Source organism: Odocoileus virginianus, chromosome 9 (assembly GCF_023699985.2).
Source record: "Odocoileus virginianus isolate 20LAN1187 ecotype Illinois chromosome 9, Ovbor_1.2, whole genome shotgun sequence".
Lineage (NCBI taxonomy): Eukaryota > Metazoa > Chordata > Mammalia > Artiodactyla > Cervidae > Odocoileus > Odocoileus virginianus.
In genome coordinates this window covers 59,734,089-59,760,635 of record NC_069682.1, presented here as the reverse complement: position 1 = coordinate 59,760,635, position 26,547 = coordinate 59,734,089, and the positions used below count along the sequence as shown (strand labels likewise).

Below are 26,547 nucleotides of genomic sequence, written 5' to 3'. Positions count from 1 at the left end.
AGATGACAAGTGCTTTGCAACTATAAAGGAAATTCCAAGTGATATCAAGATGGCTAACAATATAACCCTGGATTAGGAGACCCCAGGGAAGAGAAGTTTAGGTCCAGTCCCAGGGCACCTGGGATGCTGGGGAAAGGTGGGATGGGCCAGCTAGAGGATAAACAGTGGCTTTGAAAAGCTGAGTGGCTCCTGGGCTTGGACTTGAGCACTAAAGAATCAGGAAGAAGACAACTGGGGAATTTGTAAGGAACAGTTTCTGGTCCCTCATTATCACTTACTGCAAAATACTCACTCCAAGATCAGAGCAAGGAAGGAATACCAGATCCTACCATGCTCCCCACCAGGGCCTGCCCTCTCTATAATCTTCCCCTCCAACCATTCCACTTAGAGCATCCAGTGAAGTGAAGTCACTCAGTTGTGTCCGACTCTCTGCGACCCCATGGACTATAGCCTACCATGCTCCTCCGTCCATGGGATTTTCCAGGCAAGAGTACTGGAGTGGGTTGCCATTTCCTTCTCCAACTTACAGCATCTCTGCCTGCCAATTCCTCTCCACCCCCTACCGCCATCTTGAGAGAGAGGTAGAGAAGGAAATATAGAGCTACAGAAGATGAAATGTGAGCCTGGCATCATGCTAAATGCTTTTATGGTTTTCTTTAATCCTTGTCACCATCTTACAAAGTGAGAGGTATTATCCCTGTTTTAAATTGAGGAAATTGATATTTAGAAAGGCTGAGTAACTTGCTTCAAAGACAAAGCTAATAATATCCATGCGAGGATGCAATCCCAAATCTGATTCAGAAATCCTAGCACTTTCTCAGGTGTAGTCAGTCACCCATGTACTGTTCAGCTGAAACCAAGGAAGGTCTTGGGTTTGAGGGCTGAGTCCAGGTGATGGAGTTGTGTGTCTCCTGCTCCCATTTTTATAGGGAGGGAAAAACACTTGTGATGAACAAGCACGTGGGACATCTGCTTCGAACCAAAGCCATTGAGCATGCAGATGGTGGTGTGGCAGCTGGAGTGGCAGTCCTGGACAACCCATACCCTGTGTGAGAGCACAGCCAGGCCTGCCCGGACTTCACTCAAAAGACCTTCCATCCTTTGTACTGATTATGCTTCACCTGCCCTCCTGAGGGGCTGCCCTCCCCTTACCTTGGGAAGGCCTGTCTCTTCTAGAGATTTCCAGGGTCTTCATGGAAGGGCAAATGCTGGGTATCTTTCCCCCCGACCCCCTGCCCCCAACTTTCCCTTCTGAGAACCAGAAAAGCTGTGTTTCCCTTAGGTGTGATCTAGAGGGTCCTAAATCCTCAGGGTGTAGATACAGCTGAAAGGAAGCTGATTTGAGGTCAGGGTCCATAACCTTGCCACTCTCCTGTTAGCCCCTTCTCAGCCTTTCCAGCAGGTTCTGGACTTGGGCTAGGACTGAGGGGTGGGAGGAAAAGGGTAGGGGCACAGCCTTTTCCCACCTCTGCCTTAAATAAAACTACTTTGCTGATTCTATGATTCCTTTGTTTGTACATTGAGGGGAGGAAGCTATAATCCTAGTCAACCCACTTCAGATAGATTGGAGCAGGGGAAGGAACTCGGCTATAATCAGTCTCCCTAGCTCCAGATCCTATGGATAGGACCCTGAAATTTCAGTCCTTAGTCACTCACTAATGCTCCCACAGGATCACAGGGAAGAGAGATGGTCTCTAGCAGGGAGAGCAACCATGGTCAAGCATTACAGTTATAATGTGGCTTTAGTTGCTTTCCTGCTTAGCTCAGGAGCTTGTCAAAGGGCCTGGAAGCCCTAGTGAAAATGAAAATGTTAGTTGCTTAGTCGTGTCTGACTCTGCGACCCCATGGACTGTCAGGCTCCTCTGTCCATGGGATTCTCCAGGCAAGAATACTGGAGTGGGTTGCCATTCCCTTCCCCAGGGGATCTTCTCGACCCAGGGATCAAACCTGGGTCTCCAGTATTGCCCTGCCTAGCACTGCCTAGACCCAGAATTCTGGAAGGAATATTGGGGTATTCCTGAGGAAAATCACTCCCCTTCCCATCCCCCACACAGAGCAGCCAGTAAGTATATACCGTATAAGACACTGAGAAAGCAAGTTACCACCTTCATGAAGTCACAGACTTTATTCCTACAACCACAGGGCCTGAGTACAACTGGGGTAGGAAAAGAGAGCTTCATCTGAGAACATCTCTCATGGGCAAGACTGTTCAGGGGAGGCTGGGAACAGAGATATAATTTAAGAAAAGCGAGCTCCCCTGGTCCTGGGAGCAAAACACATGTACTCCTTCGAAGACACAAATGATCTGAAAACTCTCTGGAAACTCAGCCTGCCTGCAGAGCCCCTGGAACAAATGGCAGACAGGCACTGCCATCTGGTACAAAAGGGAATTCAGACCCACAAGAGAAGCAACAAAGTGTTTTAAAAAATAATTATTTTTTCAGGACTCACAAACAGGCATTTCTCAGGACAAGTGCATGCCCAAGATAAGTACTGGTGCTTCCTGAGAGAGATGACAGAGGGTTAGAGTTGCTTCCCTGTTTCAGCCCATGCCCTCATTTGCCCACTGAACACTTAACTTGGGTTTGGGACAAGACCTTCAGGTCCCTTCAGGGCTCTAAGGGTTCTTTGCAGTCTAGGGGCACAGCCTGAGGCTGACCTGTACCCTCTGGCATCTGCCTGGCGGTCGCAGGAAGTTGCCTCCACCCAGAGGCAAAGATGGTCCTCAGTCCCAGACAGCTGGACAAGGGAAGTGCTGTGGGTCAGCACTGGCCCTCAGCACTCCCGGATGGGGGCAGGGAGGGGGCAAAACTTTGGAAAGCCAAGCAGGGGGTAATCCTGGGTTCCGGGCAGGGTTTCATTCACTGGATGGTAGAGCAGCGGTGGCTGAAGAGCTGGGTGATGATGGATGGGTCGACTACAGTGGACGTGTCCCCCAGGTCGTGGTCATTCTGAGCGATCTTCCGAAGCACCCGCCTCATGATTTTCCCTGGGGGTCCACACACTTCTGGTTACCTGGTGACAACACACTGACCCACTCTAGCCCTGCCAAAAGCTTCCATCCAGGCATACTCGCCACCAGTGGGCCTTGGCCCATCCAATCCCAATCCCTAGAGGCCTCTAAACATACCTGAGCGAGTTTTAGGCAATCCAGGTGCATTCTGGATGTAATCCGGTGTGGCAATGGGGCCAATCTTTTCTCTAACTGTAACCAACAAATCATTATGCATTTTTCCAGTACCTTTAGCCAGGCTGCCCAAAACCAAGGCAGAGATGGCTTTGTTCCCAACCTAATCATGCTCAGGCTCACTTTTTGTCTTTCTCTCTGTTTAACACATTGTCTCTTTACTCTCTCATTGTATATTAATTCACCTTCATGGAACTCAAGCTCTAGAATCAGCCTGCTAGAGTTGAAATTCACTTTACTTGCAGTGTGGCCTCAAACAACTGATTTATTCCTAAATTCTCTGAGCCTCAATTTCTTCATCTTTAGGATGAGAGTAACAATAGGATCTATTTCATGGAGGTGTGTGCACTCAGTTGTTCAGTTGTGTCAGGCTCTTTGTGACCCCATGGACTGTAGCCCGCCAGGCTCCTCTGTTCATGGAGTTTTCCAGGCAAGAATACTGGAGTGGGTTACCATTTCCTACTCCAGAGGGTCTTCCCGACCCAGGGATCAAACCCATGTCTTCTGCATCTCCTGCATTGGCAGGCAGATTCTTTACCATTGTGCCACCTGGGAAGCCTCATGGAGGTGACTAGAGATTAAATGTATTAATGCATTTAAAATGCTTAGTTCAGTGGCACAGAGAAAAAATTCTACAAATGTCAATCATTATTAACATGATGGAGACTGAGTGGGAAGAGGGCAGTCAGCCCCTGGGATGTTTGTGGTTTGAGAAACTAGCTCACTATAGCCCCTCCCCAACAACTTGCTGTGGCGACTGGGCCATCAAGACAGACCTGGCAATCCCTGCCCAGGGAAGCTCCTTACTCTGCTTCTTGAGCTCTTCAGTGAGAGCTGGGGTGAAGACGTGGCCATCGCACAAAGTGACAAAACAGTAGAGGCATTCGCCCTTCACTGGATGAGGGTGGCCAACCACGGCTGCCTCTGCAACAGCCTTGTGTTCCACAAGTGCTGACTCCACCTCTGCCGTGCTCAGCAGGTGTCCTTGTCAAGGGAAAGGAAGTTGCCGTGAGAGAAATCCCAGCCCCTGTTCCATCCGTCCCAGTAAGGCAGTCCCGGTCTGGTCAAATGGGGACGGCCTTTCATTCATTCCTCAAGGGACATCGTTGCCCCACCATCCTGGTTCCCCTCCTCCAGGTACTCTTCAGTGTTTATTACTCTTCAGCCCAGAACTGAACACTGCACTCCAGGTGTGGTCTGGTTCTCTTAGAAGGCTTTGGCTGGGAGTTGCTGGGCGAGCAGGGTTAATGAAATGGGAAGATGGTCCCTGGCCCTCACCAGATACATTCAGCATGTCATCGATCCTGCCGGTGATCCAGTAATAGCCATCCTCGTCCCGCCGACAGCCTGGGAGGAGAAAATAAATACACCACAGTAGGATACCACAGCGATCCACATCACCAAACTGCTGTACCCACAGCAACAGCCTCCTAACAAGTCTTCCTGCTGTGCTAGCCAGGCTCCAAGACGGTCACACCAACCTCCATCTCCTGGTATTCACACCCCTGTGTATTCCTTTATCTCATTGTACTAGGGTTTGTCTAGTGAGCAATTGCATTTGGCAGAAATGATAGAATATCATTTCTGAGATGAGATTATAGAAGACACTGTGGCTTCTATCTTGGTTGCATTCTCTCTGATTATTTGCTCTGGGCGCAGCCAGCTGCCATGTCATGAGTAGCCCTATGGAGAGGTCCATGTGGCAAGGAACTGAAGGTTCCTGCCAACAGCCACATAAGTGAGCTTAGAAGTGGGTCCTCCAAAGTAATTAGCCTCCAACTAATAAAAATAAATGGAAAAAAAAAAAAAGAAGTGGGTCCTCCAGGCTCAGTCAGACCTTTAGATGACTACAGCCCCAACCACAGGTTGACTGCAACCCACAAGAAACTCTGAATGAGAACCACCAGCGAAGCCACTCATAGAATCCTGATCCTTAGAAACTACTAGATGATATTTGTTGTTGTTTTTAGCTGCCAGGTTTGCAGTTAATTTGTTCCATGGCAACAGATAACTAATATACTGACCTAAAGTCTATTCTCCATAAAACAAAGTTATTTTCTAAATAATAAATAAATTCTAATCACTTCTCTGCTTTAAACGCCTAACGGTCTCCCACCGTACACTGAACAAAATCCAAATTCCTCACCATGGCTCACAAGGCCCTGTCTTATCTCCCTGTCCAACTTGATACAGCGTTCTTGCTGCTGCTCACTACATTCCAGCTACACAAGCTTCAGTCTGTTCCTCAGACATTCCATGCTTAAGTCTCTCTGGTACAGTTCATTTTTACTCCAGATATTCCCATACCTGGCTTCTCCTTTAGGTCTCTGGTCAAATATCACTTCAAAGAAACTTCTCACCACCCCACGTATGGTGGCTGTCCCTGCAGTATTTATTTGCTGAATTTACTGCCTGTCTCTCCTCACTAGAATGCAAACCCCGTGAGAGCGGAGACCTTGCCCACCTTATTCATGGTAACATCTCCTGTGCTTAGATAAGTAGTGCATGCTCAATAAATATTTATGGAAGAATGGATTGGTGGATGGACATATGGGCAAACATAGGCTCCAGACATGGGGACGCACGTGACATGGTAATACATACTGCCATGTGCTGCCTCTCTTTCAGCAAGAACATTTTCCCTCATATATCAAATCTCAGCACCATGCTGAGAGCCTTCCTGCAACACTCATTCTGTTCTTATGGTCTTCTCTGTATCTCTGACTAGATATTACACATTGATACATAAGATACATCCCTAACCAACTCTTCTTGAAAATGAAAGGGGATGGTACATGTCTTAGTGGGAGGTGTGAGAAGGGGATAGCCAAGGCTCACCATCTCCTGTCACGTAGTACCCGGGGAACTTCTTAAAGTAGGTGGTCTCAAAGCGTTCATGGTTCCCATAGACGGTGCGCATGATCCCTGGCCAGGGCTGCTTGAACACCTGGAGGGTGAGGAAGTGGTAACCATCTGCTACACTGTCTCACAGGAAGACAGTTATATCTTTGCCAAACCTTAGGAGAAATAGCCTGAATGCTAGTCCCAAGAAGTAGAACAAAGTATAGGCTTTGGAGACAGACAGTCCAGGCTTGGAATCCTAACTCTGCCACTTACTAACTGTGTGGCCTCAGGTTTCAGGATCCTTATCTGTAAATCAGAGAAAATAATTTCTATCTCCCAAAGTTATTTTGAGGATTAAATTAATAGTATGTGGAAACTGCCTAGCAGATGCTCTGTTAGTAATAAGCATTTAATAAATTTGAGTCTCCTTTAAAAATATATATTTTTATTTATTTGGCTCCGCTGGGTCTTAGTTGTGGCATGTGGGATGTAGCTCCCCAACCAGGGGTCGAACCCAGCCCCCTGCATTGGGAATGTGGAGTCTTAGCCATTGGACCACAGGGAAGTACCTTGAGTCTCCTTTTAGGTAATCCCTCAGGGATGCAGGTACAATTTGATGCAAATGAAAGCAGTTACATAAAAATGTCAGACCCACACATAAGTAAATAATTATTGCCCCAATCAGTAATGTCCTGTGGCAGCAGATTGGTGGGATGGACAGAACTCTATTCTAAGAGTCAGAGGATCTGGATTCAAGTCTTGCCCATGTCATTAACTTGCTCTTTTAAAAGTGTGTTAGTCACTCAGTCGTGTCCAACTCTTTGGGACCCCAAGAACTGTAGTCTGACAGGCTCCTCTGTCCAAGGGATTCTCCAGGCAAGAACACTGAATTGGGTAGTCATTCTCTTCTCCAGAGGATCTTCCCCACCCAGGGATCAAACCCAAGTCTCCTGCATTGCAGGCAGATTCTTCACCATCTGAGCCACCAGGGAAGCTTGCTCTTAGTAAAAACAAAGTGGGTTGCAGGGTGAGGGTGCTAATGATCTCCCTACAACTACTAAATGATCACAACAACAGCTTACATTTATCAAGCACCAACTCTTAGGTTCTGTGCTAAATAAACCCTTCACATGAATCATCTAATCAATCCAGCAACCATAGGAGACAAAGATACTGCTGCTATTTCTGTTCAGTTGCTAAGTCTTGTCCGACTCTTTTTTGCTATCCCAGGGACTACAGCCCACCAGGCTTCTCTGTCTATGGGATTTCCCAGGTAAGAGTACTGCAGTGAGTTGTCATTTCCTTCTCCAGACAAAGGTACTATTGTAACTCTTTTACAAATGAGAACATTTATGTTCAGAGGGGTTAGGTAACTTATCTAAAGTCACAGAAGAGGCAGAGCCAGGTTTGAACCCAGGCAGGTTGACTCGAGCCTATATGATTTTCCACTATGTCTTCCAGACCCAAAAAGGCACATCAGGTATCTTTGAGCAGAGCCCTTAAGAGCTTTGTGGACCCAGAGGCCTAGAGGCAGGCAAAATATCCAGAAGGATTGCCCTGCTAGGGTCTCTCTGCAGAGAATAAACCCTCAACCATGGAGCTTTAGCCAAAAGCAGCTACCAGGAAAGATTAGGTTCTAAACTAAAGGAAAGCACACTGTGCCCTTTTGTGGACTATCCTCCCCTCCCCCTCATCAAAGACCCACAAGGGCCAGGATCTCACCAGATAGCCTTCAGCTTCACCTTCCAACTCTTCCCCAGACTCATTCAGGATTGCAGGAGCTACCCCGAAGAACGGGAAGGTCTAGAAGCAAAGAGGAGACAGGACCCACAGGGAGGAATGAGACAACTCCGACTCAACTCTCTACCTCTAGGGAGCCCCAGAGCCCCAAATTCCCCACACCTATCAGTCCAGCCCCCCACCCTCTACCTAGCCTGAATGCTCCAAGACTCTCCCCTGCCTAGCCCAGGACCGGCCAGGGAGCCTCACTCACAGCAGAACCAGGCTTCATGGGTATGGCACCAGGGAGGGGGGTCAGCATATGGCCACCCTGTGGAAGTCAGAGATCAGGGATTTGAGTCACTCTTCCCACACTTTGCCTGAGCCCCAGCCTTCTGAACCCGTTACTCACTGTCTCTGTCTGCCAGAAGGTATCCACAATGGGGCAGCGCTGGGCACCTACCACCCGGTGGTACCACAGCCAGGCCTCAGGGTTGATAGGTTCGCCCACAGTTCCTAGCACCTGTAAGGACGCCCGGCTGTGCCTTGGGCAGGAGAGTGAGGAGAAAGGGAGGCTCTGAGCACCACTAGGAACCAGAAAGACATGCACAGGCTCTTCTGCCCCTGCCCCTATTCCAAGCCAGGGTGTTAGAATAATGGGATGGAAAGGACTGTGCAAAGGCCAGCACCAGCTCTGAGGGACACTCAAGAGGCAGCAGCCAGAGAGGGGTCTCACTTGGTAACAGGCTCATCTCCAAACTTCATGAGCAGACGGATGGCTGTAGGTGCTGTGTAGAACTTGGTCACCTTGTACTTCTCCACAATATTCCATAGGCGGCTCACATCTGGGTATGTAGGAATCCCCTCAAACTGACCCCAATAATGGCTGGTCATTTTCAGTCCTTCTCAATAGTCCCTCCATTCCCCTACCATACCCTCGGGTTCAGTATTTTGCCTTTTCTGACAAATCCCTGTCTTCATACCCTTACCAGATAAGCCAAGAGATTTTCCCACTCAGCATATACAACCCTCTGAGAACTCTTTCTCAAGGAAACAGGTCATTGTATAAGTACCTCTGCCTTTAAGCAAGGTGGCTTTGGGAGGTCATCACCCAGGATCATCTTGTCCATCCCCTAAATAAACCAGGTAGCCATGGGTCCCAGCACCCATCTTACCAAAACACTGGTGGCACCATTGGCCAGTGGCCCATAGGTGACATAGGAATGGCCAGTGATCCAGCCAATGTCTGCGGTGCACCAGAACACATCCTCCGCATGAAAGTCAAACACATACTTGAAGGTAGTAGCCACATAGAGCATGTAGCCCCCAACTGTGTGTACCACACCCTGTGGAAAGAATAGGGCCTCAAGTTGGACTCACCCTGACTACCAAATGTAGAGGAAAAGCCTCCCCAGGGATTCTGGCCCTGCCAGCACTGCTTTTACAGCATCCATCTCTCTTCCATCTTCCTTTCTCCACATTCCCATTTCACACACCACATATACTTATATAGTCAGTCCATCATCCATACCCACACCCTAAGATGGTATTTCTGAACCACCCACATTACTTTCACATACATGAACCCTTTTGGTACACTCACATCTAATAGTGTCTCTGTTGTGTGTTTGTGCACACACACTCAATTATACGTTGACAGAATGAGAGTGGGGAAAAAAGAATCTTCTTTGCTTGCTCCATTAATACCTCATCCCTACTAGGCTCCTCCATCCATGGGATTTTCTAGGCAAGAACACTGGAGTGGGTTGCCATTTCCTTCTCCAAGGAAAGACAGGCCCAAGTTGTGTCTCTAAAGGTTCATTGAGGAATATTCCAAAGCATGTGGAGAGAATAATTTATGGATGTGGCAAGTGGAAGGTAGAGTGATATATCTTTTAAGTCAGAGTTCTAAGTGTTTCCAGTTCCCACACTGCTCTGGGGGGACTAGATGTTGCCAGTGTGGCATGTGGAAGGGACTGAACTCTAAGAGCTGTAGTTAAGAAGGCCAAGAGGGATCCCTGTGCCCACTCTTGGCCTTGACTTTACAGGCAGCTCTTCTTCAACCAAACCACGTGGGTATGGGCAGGAAACACAGATGTCAGCCACATGAGCTTATCCTTTACTCCTTTTCTGGGCACTCTGAGGCTCCCCACTTGAATTGTCTCACCCTGGGCTTCACCATCAGTGATTGAGGATTTATGTCAGTTTGATTTAGAAAAGGTAATGTGATATTTCTGAAACTCAGAGTTGTAAATTTCACATTATTACATGCTTCCTCAGAAACTCACTTCTCACCATTACACAGTGTATGTGCACACACACACACACACACACACACACACACACACACTTGCCTTGGGTTTGCCTGTGGAGCCACTGGTGTATAGGATGAAGAGTGGGTCTTCAGCATCACACCATTCAGGCTCACACTCATCCCCTGCCTTCTGCATGAGTTCATGCCACCACAAGTCAACCCCCTCATTCCAGGAGATCTGCAGGGGGAAGAAAATAGGAATGGGCAAGGAGGAACTGTGAACAGCTCAGGTTGGGGGCAAAATTTATCCCTACCTAGCACCTGGAGGGGCCAGGGTGGGAGTGGCAGGTGGAGGTCCTGAGAGGGAGGAAAGGCCCAGTGAGGGTGAAATGGGGCAGGGAGAATAGAAATAGAACAAGAGGCTTCTTGGGTACTCCCAGCACCCTGCTCCAGAACTTCTCTCACCTGGCCTCATGCTGAGGCGGGCCCCCTCGGTTGGTCCCTTCTCGCTCTTCAATTCCTAGCTTAAATGTCACCTTCTGGGAAAGGCTTAACCTAAACAGCATCTTATAGGCTCCCAGACCCACCCTCACCCCTGCTACTATTCTTTTTTTTTTTTTTTAAATCAGCTTGTGAGATTAGTTTCCCAACCAGGAATTGAACATGGGCCTTTAGCACTGAAAGTGCAGATTCTTAACTCTGGATGGCCAAGGAATTCCCACCCCTGCTATAATTCTTGATCACACCACCTTATTTCTTTACCACAGAACACATATTTCCAGTTATTTTACTTAGCTGTTTTCTTGATTATCGTCTCCCCAGATAGTTACCTCTGAGTACAGTGGCATGTCTTTCTTGCCCACCCCCCTAAATCTCCAACACCTAGTAAAATGCCTAGCACTCAACAGGCACTCAGTAAAATTTTGTTGGATGAATGAATATGCATATACAGGCCTATATACACACATATGTACTTACATACATATGGGACTAGTGGCTCATCAGCAGTGATGCAGATACCACACAATTCAGAAATGCAGAATTAGTCAGAGCCTGCAGGTGAGGTGGGTACCTGATCCTAATAGTTAGTAGCAAAAGAAGTCAACAGATGTTGGTCCAAGCATCTTTTTTTGCATGTCCGGACATCATCCACATCTGAAGGTTCCTACTCCAGCTCTGCCTCTGCCCCTATACCAGTGGTACCAATGGATTTCTCACAAAGACACTTTCTTGAGGTTCCATTCAGCAGGAAACTTTGCTTTAAGTTGGTGGAAAAGGATCAAGGTGGATTTTTCCCAGTAGAAGGATGTCCCTCTAATACTGAAGTGCCTTTCAGATCTGTCATCCTGAAATTTTTCTCAACTCTCCTTGAAACAGTTTTACTTTCTGAATTATACCACCTGTTTGAAAAACCTTTAAGTCTACTCTTTGCTGAGTGAAGTTGTATTCCCTGAGTTCGTCCAAAGTTGCACTGGATTTTGATTCCCAGTTCTGCCACTTCCTAGATATATATGACCATGGGCAAGCCACTCTACCTCAAGGTACTCATTTTTAAAATGAGGATAGTCATTCTTGCCCTGATAGTCTCACAGGATTTTGGAAACATCAAAGGAAAACTGTTACCTAGTAAACATCAAGCCTTGGATTCTCTGGGGGAGGGGTAGAGAAGACTGATGAATGTCAGGAAGGTGAAAAGTTAGTTCAGTTCCACTGAACTCCTCTGGGAGGTGAAATAAGAGTGTGATGATGGAAACTATTGTGGGTTTGGTTTAACTGTTACAAAACTGTTTCATATTCATTACCTCCTTGTTCTATAGTCCCAGCTGGCAGGTAGACATGATAGTATAAGAGAAAACATCCTACTCCTCTCATTATATGGTTATATAGTAATTTATTGTGTGTATATTTGATTTAAAAGCCCCAAAGTGTTAGGCACATACCTTGATAAATTATAAAATTACCATTCTCCTTTTTCTGAACTATCTGTCTCTTACTCTGGAGAAATGGAAGTTTCTAGCACATAAGCATGACAAATCCAGGTCAAGAGAGACACCATTAAGAAGAAAAAGAACAGAGAGAAGGTCCCCACAAGCTAGAAAACACAAAAATACACACTTTTTTTTTTAAATTGGAATAGCCATACGGATTTAAACATACATTGTCACATGAATAATTTTTTGCCCACCAGATGATCTACTTGAGATGAGGGCATTGATGTATTTAAGCATAAGTGTGTCAATAGTGCTTTGAGCAAATGGAGCTGGTCTACGGTGACGGTGTGGATTGTCACAGAAAAGGCACTAGGTACATGTAAGGGCAAAGCACAGTTACATTGTGGCAATGAGGGGACTCTTGTAATCTTGTAAAACTGCTTCCTTTGTGGGTGTGGGTAAGGAGGGTGGGGTGGGTACTCCAGGTGTGGAGCTGATAACCGGCACCAGGAAGCAGGGTGAGAGCAATCAGTGGCACACATGTTGGTTGTGAATTAGGTGTATACCTATGAGGGCCCAGGGCTTGGAACCAGGAAAAGGTTTTAATTTTCTGAAATAAGAATCAAGGAGCTGGCCTTTGTTATTGGACCAGGAAAGCAGGGAGGGCAGCTGCCAGGTGTGAGAGAGGAATATGAGGAAGCTTATAGGTAATATGGTTGAGGAAGGTTCCTGCCAACTGTAACAGGCCCTCCCTTGAAGACTGCTTAAGAATGAGAGGTTTGGAGCTCTGCCAAGATTTCCAGTTTTGACTACAGTTCTCAGGCCAACCAACCTGGGTTTTGTAAGCCGATTTTTATGGTCTTTGGGTTTTTGGTAACTGACTCTCTTTACCTCCAAGGAATAAAATTCCAGGAGCCTGTGGTCCAACAACCCCTGGTATTAAGAATTATAAGAGTTTCTTTCTTTTCTAAACTCCCTTTTAGAAATGTCAGCCTGTCTGCTGTATTAGAAATAATAAAAAATAACATTTATTTATGGAGCAGTTACTATGTGTCGAACACCTTACCTATACTGACAAAACCCTGTCAGGTAGCTACAATTTTATCCTTATTTTAGAGGAGGGGAAACTGAAGTAAAGGAGCTTAAGAAACTTGCACAAGTTCCCATATAGCAGGTAACAGAGCCAAGATGTGAACCCAAGTGGTCTGACTCCAGAGCCTATATTCTAACCACTAAATCTGTTTCCTCTTTCAAGAGAAAAGTCTTAGGTTCTTGCCTGAGTTTTCAAATGAAAACATTTTCCCCTGGGACTCAGATCCGTCTCCACCACGCTAATGAGAATAGAGAAAAGACACATTATATTTACCATTAGCCTAAGAGGTTGATCATAGCAGATTTAGAGTAAGACATCCTATGAGGATGGTAAAACTCAGAGGAATAGTGGCTTTTATGTTTTGTTTTAGTAAGGAAAGAGGTTCCTTTAAAGCATTTACTATCATGTCTCCATTACTGATAAGGAACGTCCAGAGAGAATGGGTGACTCATTTAAGGTCATATAGCTAAAAATTGGCCTCTGGACTCCAAACCCAGTCTCTCCCCTATACTAATCAGCTTTGAGTCCCCTATACTAATCAGCTGTGAGTCCCCACTTAAGAATCTCTCTTCTTAGAATCACCTACAATATAACTTTTTCAATTTAGCACTTAATTGTATCAGAGTTTATGTGTAATTTGTAAATCCCAAAGTAGCTTATAAATATATTTAGGAAACTTCTTCGCTGCCAACTTGATAGTGATTCCCAAGGTCAAGGTCTGCATCTCCTCTGCCTGTTCCTCCTCCTGTCTCTCCTGGTTCTGTCTCAGCTAAGTGCACAGTAAAAACTTTCTGACAGGTTGCTTGGTCCTCTCTCCCACAATGGTCCTGAGAAGCAGGAGTGAAATGGGATGTCTGTTGCTACCTCCCTGAGATCCATGCTTTATGCCAATTCAGAGCAATAAGCATTTGGTCTCATGACCCTTCAGAGTGACTTAGACTACCTACGGGCAGAGAGAAGGGGGTTGGGTCTGGCAGTCACTTCAATGGGGCGAACAGGCAAAGAGCAAACAAGCATGCAGGAAAGCAGTGCCCAAGGCAACGCAGAGGTGGATACCTGGAGATGGATGTGCTTGGGTTTCTCTTTCGGCTTACCCTGTTAAGAGCCCACGGAAAGGCTGGTGAGCAGGGTCCAAGGATAGGGGAAGGGGAGGGAAGGGCCAGTGTGCCCCAAACCTCTGGCTGTTTCCTTTCCCTCTGGTTCCTCCCTCACTGGTCCTCCCAGCCTCCATTTTCCTGATCCTGTTCACAGCCTCTATACCTTCAGAACCCCGAATGCTGACAGGGGTCTCCAATGTTCCTAGACTAGACTGAAGTCTGTCTAGCTCTAAGACTACTGAAAGCCTCTCAAGTCACAGAATTTCAGAAACCCTCTGTCCTTCTGAACCCTTGAGCTTTCATCCTTCATGCCCCTTAGACCTGGAGGCCACCACTGGGCTTCTCCATCAGAAGCATGTATCCAAAGCTATCAAGGGCCACGTTTTGGGGGCAGATCCTGGTGTTTCCATGATGGGACCACACAAGTAGCCCACTCCAAACCAAAGCCCAGTATTTAAGATGACTACATATAGTCACCCAGGTCAGCCCATTCCTAACCCAAGCCCAATCCCGAAAGGTCCCTTGTGCCCATCAGAATACTCCAACCAGCACAGGGGTCTTCCTCACAATCTCTTGTGCTAAGTTCCCAAAGCTCCCTACCTACATCCAAGGTCAAAGTCCCCTAGCTCCAGAGCCCTGCCAGGGAAGCCATTCCGAGGACTGCTCCTAGATCCTCAGCATCATGATAAGGAAACAAAGACGGACATCAGGAACTTCCTGGGGAGCAAGAGGGAGCCACTTGGAGCCCAGAGGAGGGCATAATGGTACCAGACTCACCTGCACATCCGGGCATGGCCTCTTAATTGGAGGAGACTGGCTGGGAGAGTCACCTGTGCCCAGCTCTGCCCGCCCCAGGTGCTTGACCACAATGCAGCACTTCACTGGGAAAGCCCTGGAGGAAAGAAAAGCCTGAAGTGGTGGGCTGGTTGGCTCAAAAGAGAATTTGGCGAGACCCACCCATGTCCATCTAGGGTAGGAGGGACAAAGGAGACCTGGCACTGGGGAAATGCCCAGTCAACTCAGGGCAGTAGCCAGCAGACCAAACACACTTACTTCTCCTGACACTTCTCCAGGGCCTCGTCAGCCAGCTCCTTCAGGTTCACAAGCTTTTCCCCCCTGTAGAAGGCATCTTTGGGGAGCAACAGATATTCCAAGCCTTAGGAAGGCACCACACTTCTACCCCTCTATCCCTAGCAGGTACAATGTTCAGTCCTTCCTGGGTAGGCCTCCTGTCTCTGGATCTTCCAGGTGATTTGAGCTAACAGAGGGTAGGCTGAGGTGGAACCGGGAGATAGAGTAGGCTGCCCCTACCCTTTATGCTAAGCAGTCTCAAATACCAACTAGCTAGTTGAAGACCAAGACTTTGAATGTGGGGATTTTGGGGGAGGGGTGAGAGAATTAGTCACCTGTAGTGATGAGAAGGCTGCAATTGGAATCCAAGATCCGTTCACAAAGAGACTCTGAAGAGAACCCTGCAAACTAGAAAAGGGAAGAAAGACTGATAAAGAGGGCAACCCAGAGATCGAGTGAACAAGAAAAGGAATAAGGAACCTATGACACAAACATTCTAAGTGCCTTAGTCTGGTTTTTAAGGTCCTCCATCATCCAGGCTCAACCTACTTCTCCTGAGCCCTAACCCCCTCCAGGCCCCTTTCTCCAGCCCCAGTTCCTACCACAATTGAGTGGAGAGCCCCAAGGCGGGCACATGCCAGCATAGCCACCACGAGCTCCGGGATCATGGGCATGTAGATGGCCACTCGGTCACCCTTGCAAATGCCTGCAGGTAAAGGACACAGATCATGGACCATGGTGGATCCCACCTGCTGCTACATGCTCTTTCTCATCTAGTTATCAACCACCCGCCCACCTCCCCCCCCAGGTGACCCCTTCTGTTCCTCTGTTAGCAGATTCCTTCTGTTCCTTGTCAATTTCCCCCAAGTCCTCAGATACCCCCCGGCTGGGCTCTCCAGTCCTCTCCCTACATCCCCACACTCACCCTGTTTTCGGAGAACATTGCTGAACCGACACACTTGGACCAGAAGCTCTTGGTATGTGATCTGGGTGGTTTCCTCTGGCTCATTGCCCTCCCTGAGATGTATCAGAAAGAGCCAGTCATTAGGGAGTATGACTTCTTCCCCCAAACAAACAAACAAACAAAAATAGGAACAGTCATAAAATCCATTCAGTAACACCAAGACCTGGGAATATTCTGTGAGGGTGAGCCATCTGCCACCACACCTTGAACTGACTGGTCAGAAACACTGGCCTCACAAGATATACTTTATACACAAGCTATGTGTCACTGGAAAATGCACTGCCATCTCTGAACCTCATTTGATAAAATGGGATCATGGTCTTCTCTCTTCCATTCGAGGCATGTATTAAGGAGAAATGGTATCACGAATGTGATTCTTCCTGAAAGTGATGTCAACACTGCATTGGTGTTATTCAAAGTGGGATCTCTAGATTACCAGCACCCAAGTCACCTAGGAAACTTGTTAAAATGTAGATTCCTGAGCCCAAACTCAGAATCACAATCAAAAGGTCCAAGAATCTGCTTCTTTACTACAAGTTGGTATAAAGAATCAATAGGTAAATCTGATGCACCTTTAAAGTTGAGAATCACCACCCTCTATCAACTTCTTGCTGTCTACCTCCTCAGCCTTGCCTCCTTCTCCTTTCTAGGTTTCAGCCTGGTTTCCTTCAGTCATTTCTTCATCGATTCATTTGCTTATTCAACTACTATGTGCTATATATATGAATAGAAATAAGGCACTGAGAATAAGATAAGCAAGATCCCTGACAACATGAAGCTTATATTCCAATGATGGTACAGGAAATATACAAGTAAAAATATAACATAATTTCTGATTATGATAAACATTATGAAAGATATAAAGAATGACATAAGAATGACTGAGAAATTTTTAAAAAGATATCTTAAGGAACTTTCAGACGTATACAAAAATTTAACAATAAGAATATTCCTTTCAGTATTATTTTTCAATTTTATGATTTTTAAATAAGTACTTCTACTGCACAATTGCACTCAGCTCACACACTAGCAAAGTAATGCTCAAAATTCTCCAAGCTAGGCTTCAACAGTACATGGACCAAGAACTTCCAGATGTTCAAGCTGGATTTACAAAAGGCAAAGGAACCAGAGATCAAATTGGAACATCTATTGGATCATAGAAAAAGCAAGAGAATTCCAGAAAAACATCTGTGGTTGTGTGGTTTAGTCGCTAAGTCGTGTCCAACTCTTGTGACCCCAGGGACTATAGCCAGCCAGGCTTCTCTGTCCATGGGATCCTCCAGGCCAGAATACTGGAGTGGGTTGCCATTTCCTTTTCCAGGGGATCTTCCCAACCCAGGAATTGAATCTGGGTCTCCTGCATTGCAGGTGGATTCTTTACCTACTGAGCTATGAGGGAAGCTACTTCTGCTTTATTGACTATGCCAAAGCCTTTAACTGTATAGATCACAACAAACTGCAAAAAATTCTTAAACAGATGGGAATACCAGACCAACTTACCTGCCTCCTGAAAAATCTGTATGCAGGTCAAGAAGCAACAGTTAGAACTGGACGTGGAACAATGGACTGGTTTCCAAATAGGGAAAGGAGTACGTCAAGGCTGTTATATTGTCATCCTGCTTATTTAACTTATATGCAGAGTACATCATGAGAAATGCTAGACTGGATGAAACACAAGCTGGAATCAATACTGCCAGGAGAAATATCAATAACCCCAGATACACAGATGACACCACCCTTAGGGCAGAAAAACGAAGAAGAATTAAAGAGCCACTTGATGAAAGTGAAACAGCAGAGTGAAAAAGCTGGCTTAAAACTCAACATTCAGAAAACTAAGATCATGGCATCCGGTCCCATCACTTCATAGAAACTGATGGGGAAACAATGGAAACAGTGACAGATTTTATCTTTTGGGGCTCCAAAATCACTGCAAATGGTGACTGCAGGCATGAAATTAAAAGACGCTTGCTCCTTGGAAGAAAAGCTATGACCCATCTAGACAGCATATTAAAAAGTAGAGACATTACTTTGCCGACAAAGGTCTATCTAGTCAAAGCTATTGTTTTTCCAGTAGTCATGTATGGATGTGAGAATTGGACCATTAAGAAAGCTGACCACTAAAGAATTGATGCTTTTGAACTGTAGTGTTGGAGAAGACTCTCGAGAGTCCCTTGAACTGCAAGGAGACCAAACCAGTCAATCCTGAAGGAAATCAGTCCTGAATGTTCATTGGAAGGACTGAGGCTGAAGCTGAAACTCCAATACTTTGGCCACCTGATGTGAAAAACTGACTCATTAGAAAAAACCCTGATGCTGGGAAAGATCAGAGGCAGGAGGAGAAGGGGACAACAGAGGATGAGAAGGTTGGATGGCATCACCAACTCAATGGACATGGGTTTGAGCATACTCCGGGAGTTGGTGATGGACAGGGAAGCCTGGCATGCTACAGTCCATGGGGTCACAAAGAGTCAGACATAACTGAGCAACTGAACTGAACTGAACTTAAAAATACATGTAAATTTTTAAACGAACTTGAAAACTGAATTTTAATTCTGTTCAGAAGAGAAATAAATACTTCATAGTCCCCAAACAAGCATAGAATGGGGAGGTGGGAAAGAACTGCTTTAAGCACAGGACAGGCCTATTAGACAAACATATATACATGCTTCTATGTTTACATGCTCTCTTTTTTTTTTCTATACAAATGGTGGCGTACAATATACATTTTTCTGTATCTTGTTTTGTATTGAATATAATATGCATTCAATAAATATAGAGCTTGATCATCTTACTTAATTTTTAAATTTAACAATATATCTTGATACCATTTTCCATCAAGACTTAAAGTGCTATTTCATTTTCTTTGTCATATACATAATGTTCTTCCACTATTTGTGTGTGCCATAATTTATTTAAAAAATAAAAATTTCAATGAGTATCTTTATTAATATGTCATTTACTAACTTGAAAATATATCTGTAGGATGAATTACTAGAAGTGAAACTGTTGGGTCAAAGATATGGACATTTTAAATATTGGTAAATACTAGAGGATACGTTCTTTCAGTAGGATGGTCAGGGAAGGCCTCTCTCTGGAGAGGTGACATTTGAGCTAAGACCTGAGCAATGAGAGTAGGCAAATGTATGAGTTCTTGAGAAGAGTATCCTGGGCAAAGAGAACATCAAAATTTGGAAAAACAATGAGGTAGTAAAGAGCTTGGCCTATTCAAAGAACAGAAAGGAAGCTAATATGGCTGGAGCAGAGTGAACAAGAAGGAGAGTAAGAATCAGAAGTAGGCAGCAGCCATATCACATAGGGCTTTGTAGGCATGGTAAGAAATTTGAATTTTATTCAAAGGAGATTCTTCCTGGCTCTGCTTATACACAAAGTGCCACTTCCACAATCTTAATCATGCCAATGCCCCTGCTTAGAATGCCTTCCCACCTCCTTTGGGCAGCACCATGTAGCCCTCCATAAGGGTCACTGTGCTTCCTCTCCTTCCTTACCACCCAGAGAACTTACGAAGGAGGTAACTAAAACCCAGAGAGAGGTAGGAGCTTGATCAAGGTCACAATAATAAGCGGCAGAGCCAAGAACAGATCCTCTGGTCTTCTGACTTCAAGTCAGGACTGTTTCTCCTCATAGTGTGAAGGACAGGGACTAGCAGGGAAGCCAGGTCTTTGGCAATTTCACAGAAGAGTATCAGCTTCTTTCCAGCTCCTGGCTCAATGAGTTAAGTCACTATCCTCTCATTGGCTTCGCCTTCCTAGGGCTGAGAGGAGAAAAGCACAGAGAGCTGTCTAAAGTGGGAAGGAGCTGGGAGAGAGGAAGCTGGCAAATGGCCCTGAATGCCGGATGCAAAAAAAGTCACTTCCTTAATTGGCTCACTGACAAGTGGCACACGGGGACATCTCTAGTTACAGCTAAATGCTGACGTACACCTCACACCCATGCATACGTGTCCCCATATGTATACTGACCTATGTACCCCTGCATACGTAGAAACATGTATACTAGTATAGAAAACACTGCAGATATAGGAACTGCTCATTTGCACACATAGAAACAAATAGCATTAATATATGGATATAGGACTCGAACATGGGCCCATCTGCAAGTATATGCACCACACACTTACCTATCTACCTATGTGCACCCTCCAGAAACTATCACATTATTCTGTTTTATTTTCTTTGATTTGAAATTAGCTTATGTATTTTATTCATTTGTGTATTATCTGTGTCTTTCACTGGAATATAAACTCCATGATAACAATGACCTAGTCTGTCTTGTTCATTGCTACATCCCTAGCAATAAGATTCGATATCCAGAATAGAGCCTGGTACATAGAAGGTGCACAGGCACAGATAAGAACAAACCTATACAAGAATATAAGAACAGCTTACCTGAGCCCACTTCCAGTTACACACACACACACACACACACACACACACGAGTGTACGTCTCTCTCCCTGGCTCTGTACTCAAGTTATACATTATTGATGTAGGCACCTTACTCCTCCCAGTGTCTTCTTTCTCTGACATACACAACTGGCTGGGGCCCCTGGCTTATTGGGAGAGGGGAGGGAGTGCACACGCACACACACACATGTGCATGGGGACACACACACCCACAATGTAATATTACTCAGCCATAAGAAAAGAGTGAAACCTTGCCATGTGTGATAATATAGATGGACTTGAGGATATTATGCTAAATGAAGTAAATCAGAGAAAGACAGATACCCTATGATTTCACTTATATGTGGACTCTTAAAAACAAACATAATGAAACAGAAACAGATTCATAGATACAGAGAACAAACTGGTTGTTGCTGGGGGCAGAGGCGGGGTGGGGAATGGGTGAAACAGAGGAAGGAGCTTAAGAGGTACAAAATTCCAGCTATAAAATAAATGTCTTGTGGATGTAATGTATAGCATAGAAAATATAGTAATAATACTACAACTTTGTATGGTGACAGATGGTAACTAGACTTATTTTGATGATCATTTTTGTAATGTATAAAAATATTGAATCACAATGCTATACACCTAAAATCAATATTGTAAGCAAATTATACTTCAATTTAAAAAAGACTAGGTGAAATATCACTATGTATTAAGTATATAAAATGAACAAGTGAGTGTCTATAATATAAATTTCTACATTTTATATATTTGGAATGTTCCATAATTTTTTAATTTGAATAATAAATAAATAAAATATTTTATTGTATCAAAAAAATAAAAAGAAAAAAGCAAACAGCAGCATGTGCACAATGACAGTTTTAGGGGGGAAAATAGGGAGGTGTGGGGACTGGAAAACTTGAGAATACATGCTCTGGAAAGAGGAGGCATCTAGCACTTAAACGTGATGCCTATTAACTTTTGCCCTCTGGGAATAAGGTCTCAATACTGCCCAATTTTCCAGTTTTTCAAGAGAGACTTGAAATCTGTTTCTAAATTTTAAGTGATGCAATTAACTTTAAATTTAAACACTGTGGTCAAACAAAACTATTAATGAGAGATTTAGCTGATGGGCTATAGATTGGGAACACTTGCAGCAGACCCAGCTACTTCCCTTTTACCTGGAAGCCATATGGTATGGGACAGCTCAAAGTATATAATCTTTTTTTAAGGAAAACTTCGACAACTAGCTTATCCTTATACTCTCCATATTCACTATTATCCATTACTGATGCAAAATATATTCAGAATTAGACTACTTCCTTCACATCTACTACCATCATAGTCTAAAGTCACCATTAAGTATGTCAGATCATGTCATTCCTCTGATCAAAATGTTCAGATGTCATCCCATATCATTTTGAGTAAAAGTCCTCACACTGACCTACTACATGATGTATTCCCTCATTACATCTCTGTCCTCAAATACTCCCATTCTCTCTTCCTCTCCCCACCTCTCTGCTCCAGCCACATAGCCTCCTTACTGTTTGGCAACACCAATCACACTTAACCTCAGAACTTGAGTATTCTTAAGTATTCTTCCCCCAGAGAGCTACATGACTTATTCCCTATCTCTTGAGTTATTGCTCAAATGTTGGCTTCTCAGTGAGGTCATCCTTGACCACGCCATATAAAAAAGCACTTGTCCACCCCCAGTCCCAGATACTCCAAGGTAACATCTTCCAGAAAGTCTTCTCTAATTTCTCTTTCTCCTCACCTACCTCAAAGCAGAAAATTCTTTCTTCCTTCCAAGCCCCTTTATCTCACTTTCCTTGTGGTCTATTGGTTCTACCTTGTATTACATTTATTGGGGCCTTACTGTCCTCATTATACCCTGGGCTCTTGAAGGGAAGGAACTGTGTCTTCTTCCTTTTTGTCTTTTCTAAGTACAGCTGGCACAGTAAATACTTAAGATTGATGGTCAAATCAGTGAAACATGTATAACTAATTAATGACAAGGGAAGACTGCAGCTCTTTCTCTTTGTATGAGGATAGTCATTGAACTGGAGATTTTAGTTCCCTAAACTAGCAGAAAAATAAAGCACAAGATAGGAGGAAAGAGCTGAGCAAAAAAAAAAAAAAAAAAAAAAAAACAACAACACAAAAAACAGATGGGGAAAACTGGGTTCCTCACTAAAGCATCAGAAGGCAGGATCTACTCCAGTGAGTTAGGTCTTCCAGAGGAGAAGTACCCAGATGAGAGGAGTCAAAACTGTTATAAAAGGAAGACTGGACTTATCTGTTTAGCCTGGAGGTGAGAATATAATGAGAAACCTGATAGTAAGTCTCAAATACCTGTATCTCTGTTGCTGCCACCCTAGTATGAGCCACCTTCATGTCTTGCCTGGATGACCACAGTGACCCCACACTGGCCTCCCACTACACTCCTGCCCCCTTCCAATCTATACATAAACCAAAATGATCTATTATAAACACAGACCAGGCCATAGTATCTTCTCCAACTCATTATGTGCCATTGTTCCATTCTGTTCACCAGACTCCAAACACATTAGCCTTCTGACTGAGAGAACATGTCATGTTCTTTTACTATCTTTCCTGAACTCCTCGAATGGTTTGCTCTACCTCATGTTTCAGATCTCAGTTTAACTGTCACTTCCCTAGTGAAGCATTCCATGATCAGCATCAGTCCTTCCTGATATTCTTCATCACAAAAATTTTTTTTTATAGCATTTTTCTCAAGTTGTAATTGTCTTATTTATTTACTGTTTTTTTGGGTTTTTTGCTAATTGTCTGTCTCGCCTACTAGACTGTAAGCTTCCTGAAGGCAGAGACCAAGTTACTCTTGTTCACTACTGAATCCCCAACACCTTGCAAAGAACCTTGTATATAATAGGTGCTCAATAAATACTTTCTGAATGAATGAATGAACCTGAAGGATTATTATGGGAAAGAAACAAATTAGTATTTTGTAACTAATAATTGGAAGAGCTAGGTCAATTGGGAGAGTGCAATATAAGGAAAGCCTTTCCAAATGTCAGGCTTCCCTGGTGTCTCGGATGGCAAAGAATCTGTCTGCAATGAGGGAGACCCAGGTTCGATCCCTGAGTCAGGAAGATCTCCTGAGGAAGGGAATTGCTACCCACTCCATTCTTGCCTGGAGAATTCCATGAGAGTTGCCTGGCAGGCTATAGTCCATGGGGTTGCAAAGAGTCGAACACAGTTGAGTGATTAACACTTTTTCTAAATGCCAGGGTTGTCCAGAAGCGTAGGATTGTGGAGGTTGGAACAGGGAAACCCTGTCATCTATTTGATCATTCTCAAGGGAGTGGGGTCCTTGGAATTTCATTTTATAAGCAACCCATGTGATTCGTGTTCAGTGAACTTTCAGATGACCTTTAAGACCCTTCCAGTTTTGAGATTCTTTGATTTGGGAAAATTAGGAAATAATGTGTTCTATGATCCATGAAGCACTGCACAAATGTGAAGCACTTAGATATAAGTATACCCTCAATTCACTTTCCCATTCACCAAGGGAGCAGGATGTGGGAGCAACATAGCTTGACCCATTAGCAGCTTAATGTTCCCTCTGGATACTCCTGGCTGAACAAGGAAAAGGGTTGGAGGAGGAGGTGGGAGGAGGCAAACACCAAAGACTGAATCATAAATCACTTAGAATGCCAGAGGAAGATAGGGCTTTTGATGTTCACCACTCTTACACACAGATGAGAGACCAAATGCACAGATGGGAAGTGATGGCCTGGAGGTTACTTAGCACTTAGCAGCACTATTATTGTAAAGCAGAGCTATCCAATATGGTAGCCACAAGCCACATATAGCTACTGAACACTTAAAATGTTGTGGGGGAACTGAATTTTTAATTTAATCTATTTTAAATATTAACAGTCACCTGTGGCCAGCTCTAGAGTCTATATGCCTCAGGGCATTCTCCTGCTAAATGAACTGGCCTACAAAAGGGGAGTGATGCTTCCAAAACCCAGGATTAGCAGAAAGAAGAAAATCAAAGTGCAGGAGTCCTGAGAACTGTGGGGTTAAGCTCCACCAAGTGTGGATTTTAGTAAAACTATAATAACCCAAGAGAACTGAAAACATACACCCATACAAAAACTTGTACACAAAGATTCATAGCATTATCATTCATGATGTCAAAAAGTGAAAACAATACAAGTATACATCAACTGAAGAATGGATAAATAAAATGTGGTATATCCATACAATGGAGTATTATTTTGTATAAAAAGGAATAAGGTATTCACACATGCTACAACATGGATGAACCTTGAAAAAGGTGAAAGGAACTAGACACAAAATGTCACATATTGTATGATTTCATTCATATGAACTGTCCAGAAGAGCAAAATCAGAGAGACAAAAAATAGATTAGTGATTGCCTAGGCCTGAGGCAAGGAAAGTTGGAAGAAAATGAAGGGTGATTGCTAATGAGTATGGGGTTTCTTTTTAGGGTGGTGAAAATGTTCTAAAATAGATTGTGATGATGTTTGTACAACTCTGTGAATATGCCAAAAATCACTGAGGTGTGCTTTAGATGGGCAAATTGTATGTTATTAATTATATCTCAAATTTTAAAAACTTATTGCAATTCTGACTGGAACTGCAAAAAGAACACAAAATAATTTGGAAAAAACAGACATCTTTACAAATCTTTCTTTTCTGAAAGATTGTACCTTAGCACTATTCATTCATTTTTACTGTTTATTCATTCATACTGTCTCTATTTACCTAAAGACTTGGCATTTATTTATTTTATTTTTAGCATTATAGTCATAGTATACACCTGTTTCCCTCACTGGATTGTAAGCTTCTTAAAGGCAGACAGGATATCTTTTTATCTATTTCCTCCTCAATGCCTAGCATAAAGTTTGACACATAGTAGGCACTTAATACATAACTGTGAAATGAGTGGATAAAAGAATGAATGAATAAACTTCTCTGCTTGCATGATCATCAGATCTAGGCTGATCAGAGTGAGGAAACATAGAAGGAAAGAGGGGATTATAGAGGATACAAATGAAGACAACAGATGCTAAACAGGCAGGGGGAAAGGGTAGACAGTGAGGAAAAGTTTAAAACTTGTGGAATGGGATTTGGAAACATATCTATAAAAGTTTCTTGAGCCCCTACAATGGACTCAATCCTGGACTCTATGCCATGAAAGAGACTGGAAGAAACCCCTGAATATGAGGTTCAGGCTATGGGACACATGCTTTGCAATCTGAGCTATTAATACACCCTGTTCTCCTGCCAGCTATTTTTAGGTCTTGAGCCAGAGACCTTGCGCCTGTTCCCCTTGGCCAAAGTGGTTTTGGTGCCAGTTGGTTTCTACACATCTTCTCTGTCAAGAAGGCAGGCCTGGGCTAGTATAGAAGGTAACCCTTCTCCCAATGCCTCCATGCCTTCTTACAGGAGGAAAATCATACCCATTCCTATCATCCGGTTGTTCCTACCATGCTAGTCTCCCCTAAAATAAATGAATGAGGGCAGCCCTCTCAGCTCCTTTGTTACCACTGTATTTGGAATGCTGCCTTAGACAAGAATATGCCTAGATTAGAAAAAGCAAGTGGGAAGAACAGACAGACAACATACTACATGTACATCAAGTCTCTCAAGTATAACAGACACATGCAAAAATATTCATGTCAATAGTTCTTTGCTATTTAGGTAGATATCATAGCTTAAATCAGTAGTTTTTAAGGTATAGTACTCTATTCCTATGGGTACCTGTGCAGGAAAAGTTTTAAGAGAGTAAGTGTCCAGAGTTTCAACTTTTTTTTTTTTTTAATATAGTTAAAGAAGCTTTATTCAGTTTAAATCAAGCACAAAAATATCTTTTAATAAGAATCAATGAGTTTCAACTTTTATATGTACTCTTTCCTAACAGAGATCTAAGTTGGTTTTCCTTTCCCATGTTCTTTCTCCCACT

At 44.1% G+C, this 26,547-nt stretch overlaps 2 protein-coding genes across 5 annotated transcripts in view; one reads left to right on the top strand and one right to left on the bottom strand.

The window, feature by feature from the left end:
- GSS (glutathione synthetase) overlaps nucleotides 1-1,500 on the top strand; it is a 36,396-nt gene extending 34,896 nt beyond the window's left edge. For all 3 annotated transcript variants that reach the window (XM_020894007.2, XM_020894006.2, XM_020894005.2), the window contains exon 13: nucleotides 930-1,500. In XM_020894007.2, coding sequence (XP_020749666.1) covers nucleotides 930-1,053 — 124 coding nt within the window. In that variant the 3' untranslated portion in view covers nucleotides 1,054-1,500. The remainder of the gene's footprint in view (nucleotides 1-929) is intronic.
- A 610-nt stretch (nucleotides 1,501-2,110) lies between these two features.
- ACSS2 (acyl-CoA synthetase short chain family member 2) overlaps nucleotides 2,111-26,547 on the bottom strand; it is a 44,718-nt gene continuing 20,281 nt past the window's right edge. The window contains exons 3-19 of one of the 2 annotated variants that reach the window (XM_020894003.2): nucleotides 16,122-16,213; nucleotides 15,799-15,902; nucleotides 15,532-15,604; nucleotides 15,179-15,254; nucleotides 14,903-15,017; nucleotides 14,085-14,123; nucleotides 10,105-10,242; nucleotides 8,926-9,096; nucleotides 8,487-8,620; nucleotides 8,163-8,295; nucleotides 8,025-8,081; nucleotides 7,754-7,834; nucleotides 6,026-6,134; nucleotides 4,466-4,534; nucleotides 3,995-4,171; nucleotides 3,131-3,205; nucleotides 2,111-2,989 (exon numbers count right to left, since the gene is read on the bottom strand). In XM_020894003.2, the coding sequence (XP_020749662.2) occupies nucleotides 2,862-2,989; nucleotides 3,131-3,205; nucleotides 3,995-4,171; nucleotides 4,466-4,534; nucleotides 6,026-6,134; nucleotides 7,754-7,834; nucleotides 8,025-8,081; nucleotides 8,163-8,295; nucleotides 8,487-8,620; nucleotides 8,926-9,096; nucleotides 10,105-10,242; nucleotides 14,085-14,123; nucleotides 14,903-15,017; nucleotides 15,179-15,254; nucleotides 15,532-15,604; nucleotides 15,799-15,902; nucleotides 16,122-16,213 (1,771 nt within the window). In that variant the 3' untranslated portion in view covers nucleotides 2,111-2,861. The remainder of the gene's footprint in view (nucleotides 2,990-3,130; nucleotides 3,206-3,994; nucleotides 4,172-4,465; nucleotides 4,535-6,025; nucleotides 6,135-7,753; nucleotides 7,835-8,024; nucleotides 8,082-8,162; nucleotides 8,296-8,486; nucleotides 8,621-8,925; nucleotides 9,097-10,104; nucleotides 10,243-14,084; nucleotides 14,124-14,902; nucleotides 15,018-15,178; nucleotides 15,255-15,531; nucleotides 15,605-15,798; nucleotides 15,903-16,121; nucleotides 16,214-26,547) is intronic. The other variant, XM_020894004.2, reaches the window with a different exon arrangement.